This window comes from Haemaphysalis longicornis, unplaced genomic scaffold, assembly GCF_048455015.1.
Source record: "Haemaphysalis longicornis isolate Haplotype H1 unplaced genomic scaffold, Haemaphysalis longicornis Haplotype H1 scaffold_1, whole genome shotgun sequence".
Taxonomy (NCBI): Eukaryota; Metazoa; Arthropoda; class Arachnida; order Ixodida; family Ixodidae; genus Haemaphysalis; species Haemaphysalis longicornis.
In genome coordinates this window covers 138301967-138318212 of record NW_027526203.1, presented here as the reverse complement: position 1 = coordinate 138318212, position 16246 = coordinate 138301967, and the positions used below count along the sequence as shown (strand labels likewise).

General features: G+C 48.8%; 1 protein-coding gene and 1 non-coding gene across 2 annotated transcripts in view; one reads left to right on the top strand and one right to left on the bottom strand.

Annotated features, from left to right (window-relative positions):
- Positions 1-16246, top strand: part of LOC144136988 (O-acyltransferase like protein-like) — a 150846-nt gene that overhangs the window by 62808 nt on the left and 71792 nt on the right. The window contains exon 5 of the mRNA XM_077669438.1: positions 5928-6010. Coding sequence (XP_077525564.1) covers positions 5928-6010 — 83 coding nt within the window. The remainder of the gene's footprint in view (positions 1-5927; positions 6011-16246) is intronic.
- Positions 1961-2033, bottom strand: Trnas-gcu (transfer RNA serine (anticodon GCU)). The gene has a single exon. It is a non-coding gene; the product is annotated as a tRNA-Ser (tRNA).

Genomic DNA, 16246 nt, shown 5'->3' with positions numbered 1-16246 from the left:
CGCAAACCGAGCCTCTTGTAGGGACACCGACGGTAGATGTGGTCGGCCGCTCCGCAGTGGTGGCACAGCGGGCGATTATCGGGCGTTAGCCACACGTCGGTCTTCCTTGGCGCCTGGTATTTTTCTACAGGGCGTCGGGCGGGCGGCATTGGACGGCGGTATGGCTCGGCCTCTTGACGACGGGTTGGAGCATGGCGCGGTTGACGAAGAGCTGCGGAGTAGGTCATCGCTTGGGGCTGACGTGGTGCTTCTGAAGGCGTAGAAGTCCCCAGCGCCTGTTGAACCTCTTCTCGGATGACGTCAGTCAGGGCAAGCACTTGAGGTTGCGGCGTCGTTGGAAAAGCTTCAAGCTCCTCCTTGACCACTGCTCGGATGGTCTCGCGCAATGTATCGGAGCTTACAGTTGCGGCACCGATGGTCTCCGAGAACAGTGCGTTGACAGGGCGGTCGTACTGCCCTGTTCGAATTTCTAGCGTCTTCTCCATCGCGGCCGCCTCAGACGCGAATTCCGCCACCGTCTTCGGCGGGTTACGGACTAGACAAGCAAAAAGCTCTTGCTTCACTCCTCGCATTAGAAACCTGAGCTTCTTTCCTTCGGTCATTTTGGGGTCCGCATGGCGAAAAAGTCGCTTCATCTCATCAACGAAGACCACGACACCTTCGTTGGGGTGCTGCGTTCGAGTTTCAAGCAAAAGCGCAGCTCGCTCTTTTCTCGCCACGGTAGTGAAGGTCTTAAGGAACTCGCTTTTGAATTCAGTCCAGTCGGTCAAAGAGCTCTCATGGTTCTCGAACCAAGTTCTAGCAGCATCTTCTAAGTAAAAGAAGACATGCCGGCAAGTTTCTTCGTCGTCCCACCTGTTGAAGATGAGGACTCACTCCAGCTTCTCCCACCATTCTTCGGCGTCTTCAGCGGGGGCTCCCCGGAACGATGGCGGTTCCCGGGGCTGCTGCAGGACGAATGGCGACGTTGTTTCTTGCACCATGGTGTTGGTTGCAGCGTTTCTTCTCTTGGGCCCTTCTGGCATAAGACCGAACTCGGGTAGCAATCCTTGCAGTCGGCGGCTTTCTCTGGTTGGACTGGCTTGGCGGCTTCCAGATGTCGTAGGGAGCATAAAGGGTGAGTACCCAGCACCTCCACCAGATGTCACGAAGACAAGGACGACGCAGTTGTCTTGAAGGAGAAACAAGTTTATTGGAGTCAACTTGTGCTCCCCTAACAACTCAAAAGAATACAGAGGCGGCGAAGCAGTAGTCAACAAAGTGACTTGCGCAGGCGAGTGTCGTGAAATCGAATGCCGCGGCGTCTGCTCTGCAGGCTTTTATCTTTCGCGCGAGTGTTTCTGGAACCGTCGATTCACATCCAGAACATTGTAGATCACAGAAGGTTATTCTGGGCTAGCGACGTTAGGGCGAAACAGTCTGCTTACCTGAATGTGATAGCCCGTGCGGCATCAAAATAAATAATGGAAGACGCGCTTTGCTTGGAACGGAGATAACACAGCCGGGCATGGCCCGACAGTAAAAACAAACAATAAATAAGCAAACCCATACATGGTTCGCATATTTATATAGTGGGCATAGGGAGTGTACTGCTGTGATATTTATGCGTGGAAACGCCATGATCATTGTTATATGCAGTGTGGAACACGGCGGGTCAATCCCTCTGTTCCTTCTACCCATCCAAATTCATCGCCACTGCCATATGTGTATAACCATCATCATCACCGGGCAGCTCCGTCTTTCGGTGGCCTGCGCTCGGCAGCCTAATTAAAAGTGGTCCTTTAGCATTTTGGGGCTCTGTCTCTGAAGATATATATATATATATATATATAGCGAATCAGGATATGAAATGAGGGAGTAAAGTTTGGCAGCCAAGAAAACATCGGAAAGCAAAGGGGAGGATATGGTAGGTCATTGAACAGATAAAGAATTTGGAAAGAACGAAAGTGGAGAAAAAATGCCCGCCAGGTGGGATCCGAACCCACGACCTCCAGAAAAGCGGTCTGGTGCGATAACCACTACGCTACCGCCGGGGCCATTTTTCCCCTCCACTTTCAGGGGTATTTATGTCAATGTAATTTTTTCCTGTGCTTGGGGGTGGTAGCCAGCGCCACCAGCACCAGCGCCACCAGCACCATCCCATCGCCAGATGTCTTGGCGGTGGCTTTATTAATAGTCGCTAGGGCAACATAAAGTCTGGACGAGAAAGTAGGTGGCAAATCGTCGCCGCTTCAGCAGTTTTTCTAATATCTCGTAATTGTTTAAAGTTTGCGTCGCAATTGCGCCACTGCCGTTGGGGAACAGCAGCATTTTGAATTTTTGTTTGTATTGTGATTTGACTGTAGTTTTAAACTACTGAATGTTTTTTTCTAATGCAGTGATAATTGAACTCATCGAACCGGTATATATATAGTGTCGGAGAAGAAGAAAATAGTCCCGTAGAAGACTTGTCTCGAAGTCGAAACGTCGAAATAAACCCTCCGTTGTTGCTGTTACCGAGGTTTCTTACTTTGTGTTCACCACGCCTTCGGCCCCATCGCCAGCATGCCAGATATATATATATATATATATATATATATGTGTGTGTGTGTGTGTGTGTGTGTGTGTGTGTGTGTGTGCGTGTGCGTGTGCGTGTGCGTGTGCGTGTGCGTGCGTGCGTGCGTGCGTGCGTGCGTGCGTGCGCGCGCGTGTGTGTGTGTGTGTGTGTGTGTGTGTGTGTGTGTGTGTGTGTGTGTGTGGGGGAGGGTGGGTGGCTTGGAATGAGGGGCTCCTCGTTGAAATACAGAAAAAATGCCGGCAGTCTATAACGCCAAGGAAAGCATAGGGGAATCGTGAGGCATTTTGCGGTGTGCTTGAGCAGGTAGACGTCGAAGAGGAAGAGGGCTTCCAGGATAGCATGCCCAGGGCCTACCGCTTCCCCAGAGGTGGCTGCGGTGGGCAAACAGAAGCGCTGGTTGCACTCGAGGACTGTGTAGCAGTAGATCACATGGTGGTGGCTCGCTATCGAAGCAAACTGCTGCACCACCGCAGGCAGACACGCCTTCAAAGGTTTCAGCGGGCACATCACCTGGACCTCCAGGTTCAGGCCCCGCAGGTACTCCAGCCCTTCGTCCCCCTCGGCGATGTTGCGGTGGTGGAAGGCGAAGACGTAGGAGAAGGTGGTGCTGGAGCTCGCAGCCAACGCCCCCGTCACCCAAGGGAGCTCACGTAGGCGTGCGCCCACTGGCAGAACAGCGATAGGGAGGCACATACAGTGCTGAGTGGCACAAACTTTGCCCTGGCCAGGAAGGTGCCCTAAAGTAGACTGCAGACGCCTGCCGGATGGTGCTCGATGTGGTCGGGTTCGGCCCCTTCTTCCAGAGGTAGTCGATGAAGGCCACTCAAACGACGGCGGGCCCGTAGTTTCAGAGGTAGAAGTAGAAAAACTGCGGGTGGCAGCACTTGGGTGTAGACAGGATGATCGGGTCAAAGATGGACAGGAAGTCCTTGAACACCACCTTCGTCTTCTCCCATTCCAGTTCGCTCAGGTCGTAACCTTTGACGTTTTACTGATGCTGAAAGAACACGTAGAACTCATTGAGGACTTGGTCCAGAGTGTCGGCGAACAAATGCTGCCTTCCCTAAGGGTTGTTGTTGTTGTTGTTGTAGTTCCTTGATATTATTGGCGCACACCCAATCAGGGGATCGGCCAAACATCAGTCGTTAATTCCAATGAGATTACTGCCTAGGTGGATGATTCAAAGAAAGGGTCATCGTCGCCCTCTTCTTCTTCTTCATCTTTGGGATAATGGCCCATACCCACTCAGGGGGATTGACCCTGAGATTTGAAATGGGGCCGCCAGCTCTGCTGTTTCTCCAGCCTTGTACAGCTACTACAAGCAGCGTCGATTTTTCGCGTGACTTTTTTGAGAACATATACTTCAATCGAGTACCACTGAACAAAATCGCCTATCTGGTGCTCACCATGTACATCTCCTTTCGGCTTGACCACACGCTCAAGATAAGAGAAATGGCCGCTTGTACAACTTTTTCTAAGAATTCATTTTTACCCCCAACCCCTATAAAATCCTGGAACCAGCTTCCCCGGGAAATCATCCAACTTGCAAACGATAACGAATTCCATGTTGTGGCTTTGCGCAATCATCTTCAAGGCTAAAATCTGTACGCTATTTTTCCTAGCGTGCATTTCGGTTTATTGCCTACTTGTTTTCTTTCATGCGGGGATGTATGCCTGTTTCTGCATACGTGGGTTACTTTGAATGCTGGGCATTGTTATTTCATTGGAGGCGTTTGTATATTTTTGTCTGTTATTTCCTTCTTTGTTGTTATTCCTTATTCCTTTCTTTTCTTGTTGTTGGCGCCTTTCGTGTATGAAAGTGTGTTTTTACCCCCTACTGTTATGCCCTCGGGGGGAAATGTAGGTATTTAAATAAATAAATAAATATATAAATAAATAAATATGTAAATTATCAACCTTGGTTATACAACATTTCCACTCAGTAATGTGTCAGCACGCGTTCAAGCCATCGAGGGCCAATCCGAATCCACTCCTACCCATCACGTCCATCATCCGCACGATCGATGCACCAGATTCCTCTCTACTTATTATTGTATTAAACTCTGGGGCTCCGATAAGCGGCCGAAGCGCTCGCGCGTGGCGTCGGAACTGAAGAGAAACCCATCCCGTACACGCAGAAAGAGAAACTATCGGAGCCAGATACGCGCTGGCAGTGTACACGGCGCTCGCCTCCGGTGGACGCGTGGTTGCGGTAGCGCAGGAGGGCTTGCGCAGGAGGGGTTGTCTTCATACGCGGGGACTGCCGGAATTTCCTCTTGCCTAGCAATATAAATCTTCGCTTTAAAATGCGCCCATATGCTCCGTACCAATAATTGCCCACAGAAGCTGTAACGTGGGGCCTGAGTTTACCCCTGGGTTACTCCTTATGGTTCGCTAAAGCCTGTGGTTCTGCCCAGGCTGCAGCTCCGTCAAGGCGTAGATGAACTCGTTCTTGCTTCTGCTTGCGCGGTCGCTGATCGTAGGCGGCCTGATCTTCAGGAGTACGTGTGAAGTGTGGCCTACCCACTTCGAAGTAACGTGCTGCCGATGTTTGCCATTGTCCCGTTTCCGCTGCTCCGCCCGCACAGCCGCAGGGGCTGCCCGCCGTTACCCCTACAGCTGTGCTTCACACAGTCGCTCGCTGTCCATGCGCTATGCTGCGAGGGAGACTGTATCGCTCCCTTCACCCTGCTTCTATTCCTCCTAGAACGAGGTTTTTAAGCGCATGCACAAGGCGTTGCGCCGAAGGAATTTTGCGCGTACACAGGATCGCCGGATCTTGCTTCCGCCTAGCCATAAGAATCTTCGCTTTGAAATGTTTAAATGAACCATAAGAAGTAACACACGGGGAAACACAGACCGCACGTTACAGCCTCGCTGGTCAACCATCTGTGCGGAGTGCATTGGCGCATTCTAATTTATTTTGGGATAATTGAGGCGGCGTGTTTTACATAGGAATAAGTACTAGTATACCTGGCCGAGAATTTCGCAGACCTTAGTACATGCACATTTGTTGTATAAGAAGCTACGAATCCTAGGATGCGTTTGTAAATATTAGGTATGCTTGAAATCTGGCTAGATCAAGACGCTTTTATCGGCGGACGAAACTTGTGACTGTAAAACTTACACAGCGGCAGTTGTTCCCTAATGTTTCATGGAACTATTAGTTTGTATGCAAAATAAACTACTTGCCGAACTTTATGTATGCGTAATTGCTTCGACTCTTACTGCTTGAAAACTATAGGTTATACGTATTTTGTTAATATAAAAAGTATATTACGGCGCTTTTTACGTTTTGGTATCTGCATCGAGGGCACCTACGTCTGCGATTGGCACGTACGTATGGCTACTGTGTCCTGGGTCATTGCAGGATCATGTTCGTCGCCATCCTTCTGCTCATTGCTGCGGGCACATTTGTGGACCTGTACAGCGCAGACAAGACAAAGGCGAAGGGTAAGTGAATGCAACATGCAGCTCGGCTAGACAGCGTGGCTATGCGATGGCAGCAACAACGCATATAACCAAAGGCATTATTAAGAATCCAATGGAGAGAGAACACTGGCGTCGGCGTTGTCCCGCGTCTGTAGGTTCCCTAATATTCCCCATTGCTGGGAATGTTACGCATCTCCTATGTCCCAAAAACACAAAAGAGCCCGTGATCAACTCTGAACGCCAGTGCACAGACGCCTTCACTGACTGAATAAGATATATCGGGTGGCTGCGGAGGGGGTTAAAAACACCGGTCTGACGTCTCTGCGGTAGCGACGGGTCATGTGACCGCACAGTAGACAAAACCTAGCCGGATGGGGAATTTGATTTGGTGAATGCACCGGAAAATCATCCAGCAGTAGAGCGTTCACTCCGTACTGCGGAGTGTATAAAACAGTATACAGTAGCCGACCGTTTTTTCGGAATCCAAAAATTTGCACTTGCTGTATATTGCAGACTTTCCTGAGGAACCGCCAGTTTTCCGATAGGAGCATTGACTCGTGGATTTTTCGGACTGCTCTATTATTTGGACTATTTTTTGTTCTCTTCCAGGTCCGAAAACTCGTTCGGTTACTGTACGCCTAAACACCCCAACAATCAAGTGATGGTGTGAAAATGATGTTAAATATTTTTACTCCGAACTAGGGCGGAGAAAAAAAAAATAGAACTGCGGCTTAGGAGTTTTACGCGGAGAATTTCCTCTGCCTATGAGCGGAAAAAAGAAAGTGCGGCTCGCGAGATCTTGGCGCATACGGGAGGGCAGTCGTCAAGATTGCCGATCCTCCCGCAGAACGACGGCGAGCTCTAATTTGAAAAAATGTGTGTCCCCATATGCGCGTTTTCCAATAAGCGACAATGTTGCATTTAAAACAAGAAGAAATTTTTATTAACAAGACATACGTAAACGCTGCATGTACCACGTAACCCGAAAATGGTATAACGGTGCCACTTCCCTCAATTTAGCACCCACGTGTATCTCTTGTGGGCAGGCTACAACGCCTAACCTGTACCATTTATTCTGGCACTGTCCGACATTTGACAAAGGCAGAGCCGCCCCGCCTGATAAACAGCCACTGCCATCTGACGCTCACGCGGACTTACAGCTACTCCGGAGTAACGTACCCTTACACGGAGCAATAGACCAATACGCACTGGAGAGTGGTCTCTATAAAGCAGTATAGAGCGGGCCTGACCATGTTTCTTTAGGCGGCGCACAAGAACGAAGACGCCCACTAAAGGACCTATTATCCCCCAATGAACTTTAGTGGTATCGCCTTCATCCCCTCCATGCTTACCTCCTGCTCCCCAAAGGGCTTTCTGAATCCTTTATAATAAAGCACATCTATTCATTCATTCATTCCCGTTGGAACGCTTTTTCTTATTTCTGGTCAAAACGTTTTTTGGGGCGTATTTTTTAGTTGATCACAAAAATCAAGCAACCATGTATTTTCACTTAGCATAGCACTGCAAATATTACTTATCTATTAATATTTTGTATCAGATATGCTTATTGTTTTCTTTTTGCTCAACAGTGTTCACAAGTATGAATACTGCCACCAGATATGGTAGTTTGGAAATGTTTTGTATTTATAAACGCCTCGTCGAAGAATTCTCTCAACTTTTGGCAGCGCGGCTAATTCGAGGGACCGACAGAAAGTCAGACAGACGGAAATCTTCACGTTGAAGTAGCCCAAGAAATACTAGCGTCTTTAAAAACATCTTCTACCGCCTACTTAGGTGGTTGTCTGCAATGTTCGAAGGATCGGGTGTGAAGAGCTACAACGACACCTACAAGAGGAACGCTGTGAACCAGGTTTTCAATGGTAGCATTGGGCTCATCGCATCGAAATCAAAATCCGCCGCACAAGAAGCGGAGTTGTTCGCGGTGAGGCTATCGACCACGTGGCCACGATTACAACGTCGACCGGGTTGAGTTGGCCGGATACGCGTGGTTCCAACAGCCCCAACGTAGTTATCGACGACGTACGGGGCGACAGCGAGAGAGAGCTAGCGTGTTTTTGAGGTTGACGATAGTCTTTCTTGAGCTACTTAATGGCGAAAATGGGGGCCTGTCTATATGTCGGTCTATCTGTGCGACTGTCTATCTCTCGGCTCAGCCGCCCTGCAAGAAGTTAAAAGAACTCTGAAACGGGACGATTATATAGGCAAAACAATGTCCAAACTATTATATGCAGAATAGAATAGAATAGAATAAAATAGAATAGAATTCAATAGAATAGAGTCATTTATTTCTCATCACAGCATGCATGATGCTGGAGGCCTGCGGTAAATGCTACGGAAAAACAGCCTGAAGGAGCTGCAGGCTCCCACTTTGGGAGATCTACAGCGTATTGAAAATATGTGCAAGAAACTCTTATGCTATAATATACACTCACATACCTCAGCAAAACTGGCCGCCACTCACTCACATTCACACAGAAAAATATACATTTCCTCACCCACTTACTCACACTCACACTCACCGGTCGCCCTCACCACTCGCACTCACTCGCACTCACGCTCACTATGCACCCTCCACCACTCGCACCCACTCGCGCTCACACTCACCACTCACCGTGATCACTCGCACTCATGCTGATCATTCGCCGTCAGAACTCGTACTCATTCGTCCTCGCGCTCACCACTCGTCGTCTCCCCTCGCACGCGAGTGGGTGCGTCAGACCATCCATGAATCATGAAACCCAACAGTATTAGTGCAATATGGTATCAGAAGGCCACCGAAATCATATCACTAAATTAACCCTCCAATTATAGGGTGCCCCATAGCAGGAGCTCAGTGGCGACATATTTCCGAAGCTAAAAGCAATCCCGCCATTAACAACCACCACAGTGCGCTGCTCCTGTGACGAATAGCGAACAGCGAGTACAAGAGCAATAGTGGCGCTCACCGCGGTAAGCCCCGCAAATGGCGCGAGTAGCGCGAGCGCACTCGTAAGCGGGCTCCCCGCGAGTGGCTTTCCCACTCGCGAGGGGTGGTGGGGCTCACCACGAGTGGCGCTCGCACTCGCGAGTGGTGAGTGGGGCTCACTGCACGTATGGCTCACACTCATTCGAACTCACACTCGCCAGTCCAAAACGATGGCGAGGCTCACTCACCACTCACACGAGTGGTGAGGGGGTGTGTGAGTGCACTCGTGAGTAGGCCTGCGGACCTATGTGCACTCATCTACACTACACTTAGATAAACAATATAGCAATGGAATGCAACAAACTGCGCAATCTTCTCCAACATAACGCAAAAATAGAACGCAGGGTTTACAAAATGGGTTACAAGCCGCAAGGATTGTATTTAAAAGCTATCACAAGCATACGAAAGGATCCACGTAGCAACTGACTTACATAGCCTGTGCAGAGAAATGGCTGCTCAATTGTTTTATTTACATAATTGTAGTATCGGGATTCTTAAAAAAGAAGAAAACTTTAGAGAAATACTAAGGAAAAGACAAAAACTCCCTACATGTAAACGATAATTTGGACTCACGAAAAGCGAATGTTCTTTCGTAGGACTAGATCCCTTATTTGACTGGTAATTTTTTTTAATGGAGACATTAAAGTCGATCTGATGAGATAGTTCAGGACTGTAATGGTTTGATTAGATAACACTTGTTTTCCATAATTGGTTCTGGTTCTGGGGGAATATACCGATATGAATGTCTTAAGAAATAGGACGTTCTGTCGCGTTCGCAATTGCATTCCAGCTGTGCCTCATATCACGAGATGTGAAGTATATCTGGTGAAGTGATGTTCCGTACTGGGAAGAACAATTCCCATTTCTAGGTTCAGGAATTCCCTATTTTGTAGCATCTTACCCCGCCAGTACCCCAAGAATTTCCTCCAAATGTCCCTGCATTCTCGTTTTGTAGCTCAAAGATCTTTATGTAGATTTCTGTTCGGTTTTGGGCGTCAGCCCGCACCACCTATGGCTACTGTACGTAGTCTTCCAGACGCAGATGCCGTTCAGGGAATCAGAGCTCAACGTCAACTAAATTCCACTGCATCGCCGCCCAGCGGCATTTGACTATACATTTCAAGTTTTGTACCAAACAGCATGCTTACTTTGTCTGCTAAATCTCTAATTAAAACTGGCCATATGAAAAAGAACGAGACATTGTTCGGTAATTTAGGTAAATTTTACTCAGCGCCAGGACTGCGGGCGCCATCTCTTGTTGACAGAGCGCGGACTAAGACCCACCCGAAGCTGTTTTTTGTATATTGAGCAGTAATACTGCGAACATGCTTCACTCAGTCCTTCAGCCGCTGCTGTTTCACGCTTTACTAGATCTTTCTTATGAAGTATTCTTTTATCCTCCCTCCTGTTTTATAAATTGCATGGGAAGCGGTCTGGGATGCTTTATTCTTGCCCGAGCATGACTGCGGTTATTTGAACATAGATCCGACGAAGTGTAGCATAACTTTTAAAAAGGAAACAAAATAACAAATGCTGCGAGGTCCGGTTTACTGACATTACTTTTACTTTTTGATCCGAGGTTCTTAAAATTCCCTGCATTTATTAAAGATTATCTTCTTCCCATTTGGCCGAAATTACAGCTGAACATATCCCAACAAAGGGCAAATATCCCGTACGGAAAATCAGTGATCTGGTGATATACTTTATTCATACTCATCATTGTTCAGCAAACAGAAAACGTGAGGGACATTTCAGAAAAACTACAATACATAATTGATTCTGGGAGCGTTCTTTATATGTGTGGGCGGAAATTTTTCGGTGCCAAACTAAAAATGCGTTAAAACAATATTTCACATAAAATACAAAAAGGGCTTGGGCTACAACCTTGGGCTCGTGGCTTGCAGCTGTAAGGAAAGGTACAAATACCGTAACATTTGAACAAGCGCCTGAAAGACCCCCCCTCCAACCCCCTTCCATTTCGCTCCGCGCCCCGAGATCCACCATGCCCAGGGAAAAGTGACGTTTCACGGCCAGTCTATAATCCAATCCAATACAATCCAATCAGATCTTAGCAGCCCCAGATAGGATCTCTGCGCGCCATTTCTTGTTTTTTTTTTCGGTGGTGTCGGATCTACCAGGCATTCCTACACACTGGCCAAAAAAATCGAGGTCGTCCAAGGGCATCGAGGAAATGGGAAGACGTCGCGACATTTCAAGTTCGCATCGTCCGGTCACCAGTACGGAAGTGGGAAAAGAATTACAAAAATTTGCTCCAGCAGAACTACGGGAAAGCCAAACTTCGACGGAAGCCGCCTCACATCGAGGAGCAGCTTCACGCCGATCCTAACTCTCTTGCATGCGTAATCCTGCAAATGACAATTATTTTTTGATTCTGATGTCTTGCAGCGCCCACACACTAGAATAATTCTTCCAGCTGATACGGTGTAGAAACACGGCTGACGGGAACTTTTCAATACAAAATATACCCACTTCCCGGAGTCAACAAACCGTTAATTATTCAATTTTAGTTAATTGCGCTGCTGACGGCGATATTTATCATCTCACTTTGGGTTCCCCTGTCCACATAACTTATTTTTACAAGTGTTCTTCGCGTCCCTACAAGTTCCTAATTTCAACAAAACGATGAAGCTAAATTTTGAACACCCAGTATAAGTAGATGGAAACAACGCTTCGGCATTGCAATGCGCCGCGCCACGAACAACCGCCAACACATTCCTGAGGAATTTTCGGAGGCGGAAACGGCCTTTCCGTCTTCCGAGAATTCTCTACGGCAGCGCAACGGCTACACAACATCGCCAATAGGGATAAGACTATGGTCCGAGTGGACACCCAGCGTGCAGTACGAACAACGTGTTTGGTGAAAGCACTGTGAGGCTTGCCAACGCCGAATGTGCCCTGCGAGGCTTCACGTTTAGACTAGCGGCAGCAAGTTCAACGCGGCAAAATTGAATTCGGAACCTAGACTGCGCTTATTATGGGAAGATGGAGACAGCAGAGGAACATCGTGAGAGGGGGCGTGGGAGAGAGAGAAGAGGCAGTTACGTGGCAGGAGCGGCAGGAGGTTATCCTCTTCCGCCGAAATTTGGAGCGAATCCACCAGATACACGGTCAATTTTGTTTTCTTTTTGTGTTGTATTCTTCCGCTAATGGGCCGTACACACGTGGAGTATTTTGTGTTGGACGCCGCATCCTATCAACGTCGTCTTTAGGAATGTTGTATTTTTGGTTTTATTAGTATGTTTTGCACCTTCTCCTCTTCCTCACAAAAACAACCTCACGTAAATTTTTAGATTCAAGGCATCTCTTACACTCGGCCTGTCCCTCCATCCATCCGGCGTCCATCTGCAACCCTCCTCCTTTCCCCTCGCCCGCCAGCTGCGTTAGCACGTTCTCCTCGCCATGCCAGCTGTGCGTTAGTGCGCATGCATATCTCTCTCTCATCACTCTCTCTCGCAGAGCGGATATAATACCGCGGTATCTGCAGCGCGCTCCTCAGTCGCTCCGTCAGTCGCTCTTGCTGCTACTGCTCCGACTGCTGGAAAGTGCCAAATTACGTCAAGTACGGCAACCTGCTGGTGGAATGCTCACTGTACAGAAAGCAAATTGACAAGTGCTTTCAATGTGGCCGCTTGGGCCACAGAATGGATGTTTGCCCAAATCCGACGAACCGTATCTGCCGCGGCTGCGGAATCCAGAACCCGGGAGAAGACCACAACCACGACTGTAAGCCAAAGTGCAGCCTATGTGGAGGAGACCACCTCACAGCAGACAAAGTATGCAAGGCCCGATACAAGACCCCATACGTCGTGCGTAAGCGAAGATGGGAGCGCCAAAGGTCAGCCTACGAAGAAAGTTCCAGAACACCACCAAATCGAGAGGAGACGCCAGCTGCGCGGAAGTCGTCGCCCCCTCATCAAGAGCGCCAGAGCCGGCGCTCACTCTCCAGGGGGAGAGAAAGAAGACGGAGCAATAGCTGTGCCTCGAGACCAGGTTCGAGGACGTCATCGCCAGGCGCCGACACCAAGGCTCGCAGGCGCTAGTCCCGCTCGAGGTCGAAGACTAGGAGCAGTACGCCGAAGCGGATCGCGGGAAAACAGGTGGGTTGGGCAACTGGGTCTTCTGTCGCTCACAGCAACGACAAAGAATTCCCCCCTCTCACCCCCTCCCCTCTCAGTAGCAATTGCAAAGAATGCTCTGAACTTAGAAAGGAATATGCCGAGCTTAAGAAGCTTATAGCACAACAAAACCAACAGATTAAAGCGCTCATGGAGCGCATGGAGGCACGCGACAGAACCGAGAAATCGGAGGATAGTACCAAGAGAAAGGTAGCTAAGAGAGACACCCATTCCCCTGAACTACCGCAAGGTGAGGCAATGGAGGCCGACAGGATAGAACCGGCTCCGTCCCAAGCAACGCATCCGACTATACCACAGCAACCAGAACCTACCCTGCAAACCATCATGAACATGCTGTCTCAAATTTCAAATCAACAGGCTGAGACCAACAATCAAGTGGGAATTCTTACCGAGCAAATGAGAAACCTTACGTCAAGACTAGATAACTTAGAAGCCAAGTATAACCAAGTGTCCTCAAGAATGTCGACTTTCGATGCAAAGCTCAAACACACGACACTAGTAATGAGGAAGTCACACAAGACCGCGCTCCACAGCAAACCGCACCATGGAACTAATCCCGCAGAAGGTAACACCCCTCAAGACAATGAAGAAGAATAGAAACAAACAAAGCTTGACAACGATTTATCAATGGAATTGCAGGGGTATAAAGAACAAATTAAGCGAGCTTCATCTATACATCGAAACACTGGAACAGAAACCAGATGTTATAGTACTACAAGAAACCAACGAGAGGCCCAAATTGGCGGGGTACGTTACGTATACGGACCCAAGTGAAAAGAGCACGGCGACCTTGGTTACAAAAAACGTAGCGGCAACACAACACATGACAACCCAAAGAGGGTGCGAACACGTGCTAGTAGAAATTCACAGCAGGGATATAGGCAGCAGTAAAAACATATTTATATTAAATGCCTACTGCCGACCGTCTAAAAAGGACGTGGACATCGAAGGCACCATGCTGGATTGCATCCGAGCAGCAAAAGCTAGACCGACGCTGATATTAGGCGATTTTAACGCCCCACACACGCAGTGGGGATACAAATTCCAGTCGAGAAGGGGCAAGCACCTCATGAACGCTATAGAAAAACATAACGCTACAATACTAAACGAGCTGAAGACCCCCACCAGGATAGGCACGAGCACGGCCAGAGACACCACGCCGGACCTATCACTTCTGATAGGAGACTTGGACGTCACCTGGGCTAATCTAGACACTAACCTCGGATCAGACCATGACATCATCTCCTTGAAGATCAGGGGACAAGACTTCAGGGCAAAACTAGGACAGGCCAGGATCACCGACTGGGATCGCCTCAGAAGAAGAACAGAGATTGAATACGAAGACGGTCAGGGAACTGGGAACTACCAAGACTGGGCCAAAAAACACCTGAACTGGGTGGAGGAATATACCCAGAAAATAGCCACCACAATACAAACCCCATATGTGGACAACAAGCTGGCTCACATCTGGGAGGCGAGACACGCGCTAACCAAGAGATGGAAACGGCAAAGGCGCAATAGAAAGCTACGAAAGCGCATACACGAGCTCAATAGGCAGGCGGCAGAATACGCAGCTCAGCTCTGTAAAGAAAATTGGTTAAGGATATGCGACGGGCTCCAGGGAACCCTGTCTGCGAGGAAAACATGGAGCCTCCTACGGCACCTCATTGACCCTCTGAACACCAAAAGTGCGATCGATCGAAATCTCGCACGCACGCTGAATAATTTTAAAGGAGACAGCAAGCGCCTGATAGAGGTGCTCAAAGACAAGTATTTGAAAACGGAAAAGTCGGGAGCACCGATACCCGGATACGAGGGAAGGGAAAACCCGGACTTGGACCAACCCTTCACCGATCTGGAGTTGGTAACAGCGATCGATGAGAGCAACCAAGCCAGCTCCCCAGGGAAGGACGCCATTACCTACAAACTGCTGAGGAATCTCAGCGACGGTAGTCGAAGTGAGCTCTTAGGATATATAAACAAGGCCTGGAACGAAGGGTCACTGCCCAAGGAATGGAAGGAAGCAGAGGTACGGTTCATACCGAAGCCAGGCAAGACTCCACACGTCGATAACATGAGGCCCATTTCTCTGACGTCGTGTGTGGGAAAAGTGGTCGAGCGCATGATCCTGAAAAGGCTGCAGAGACACCTTGATGCCACCGATCGGATGCCGTCGTCCATGTACGGTTTCAGGGAACACCTGGGCACCCAGGATGTCCTCCTGCAACTAAATGAATTAGTCATCAAAAAGGCCAAGAACCAGACCCCGAGGGCAATATTAACCCTTGACCTCAAGGGAGCCTTTGACAATGTGACGCACGAGAGCATTCTTCGCAGTCTGAATAACACGAATTGCGGGGAAAGAATCTACAGTTACGTCAAAGACTTCCTCAGCAATAGGACTGCTATAATCAAGATTGGGGAGGAGAAGTCACAGCCTATAGCACTAGGGGACAGAGGAACTCCGCAAGGGTCTGTTCTGTCCCCGCTGCTTTTCAACCTGGCGCTTCTACCTCTACCAGCATTACTAGAGAAAATAGAAGGAATAGATCACGCCTTTTATGCGGACGACATTACGGTCTGGACAGCGCAAGCGGGCTCAGAAGGGTGGATGGAGGAAACACTCCAAAGGGCAGCGGACATAGTCCAGGAATATGCAAGCACCTGCGGTCTCTGCTGCTCACCGCAAAAATCAGAGCTATTAGTGATGCAGCCAAGACCCAAAAAGGCAGACAAGAGAAACATAAGCATAGTTATAGACGACTGCAGCATCACACCGACGACTCACGTCAAGATCCTTGGCCTAATAATACAGGAGAATGGTAAAGCCCGAACCGCACTCAGAAAGCTCAAGAGCACATCCGAATAAATCATGAACATGATTAGAAGGATCACAAATAAGAGAAGAGGACTCAAAGAAGAGGAATCCCTCAGGCTTGTCCAAGCCTTTGTGATTTCGAGAATCACCTACTCAGCTCCCTACCTCCAGCTTTTGAAAAACGAAAGGGACCAACTGGACACAGTTATTAGAAAAGCTACGAAGCTCGCGCTGGGCATTCCGATACACTCATCCACCGAGAAGCTACTGGGAATGGCCAAGCATAATACGGTCTC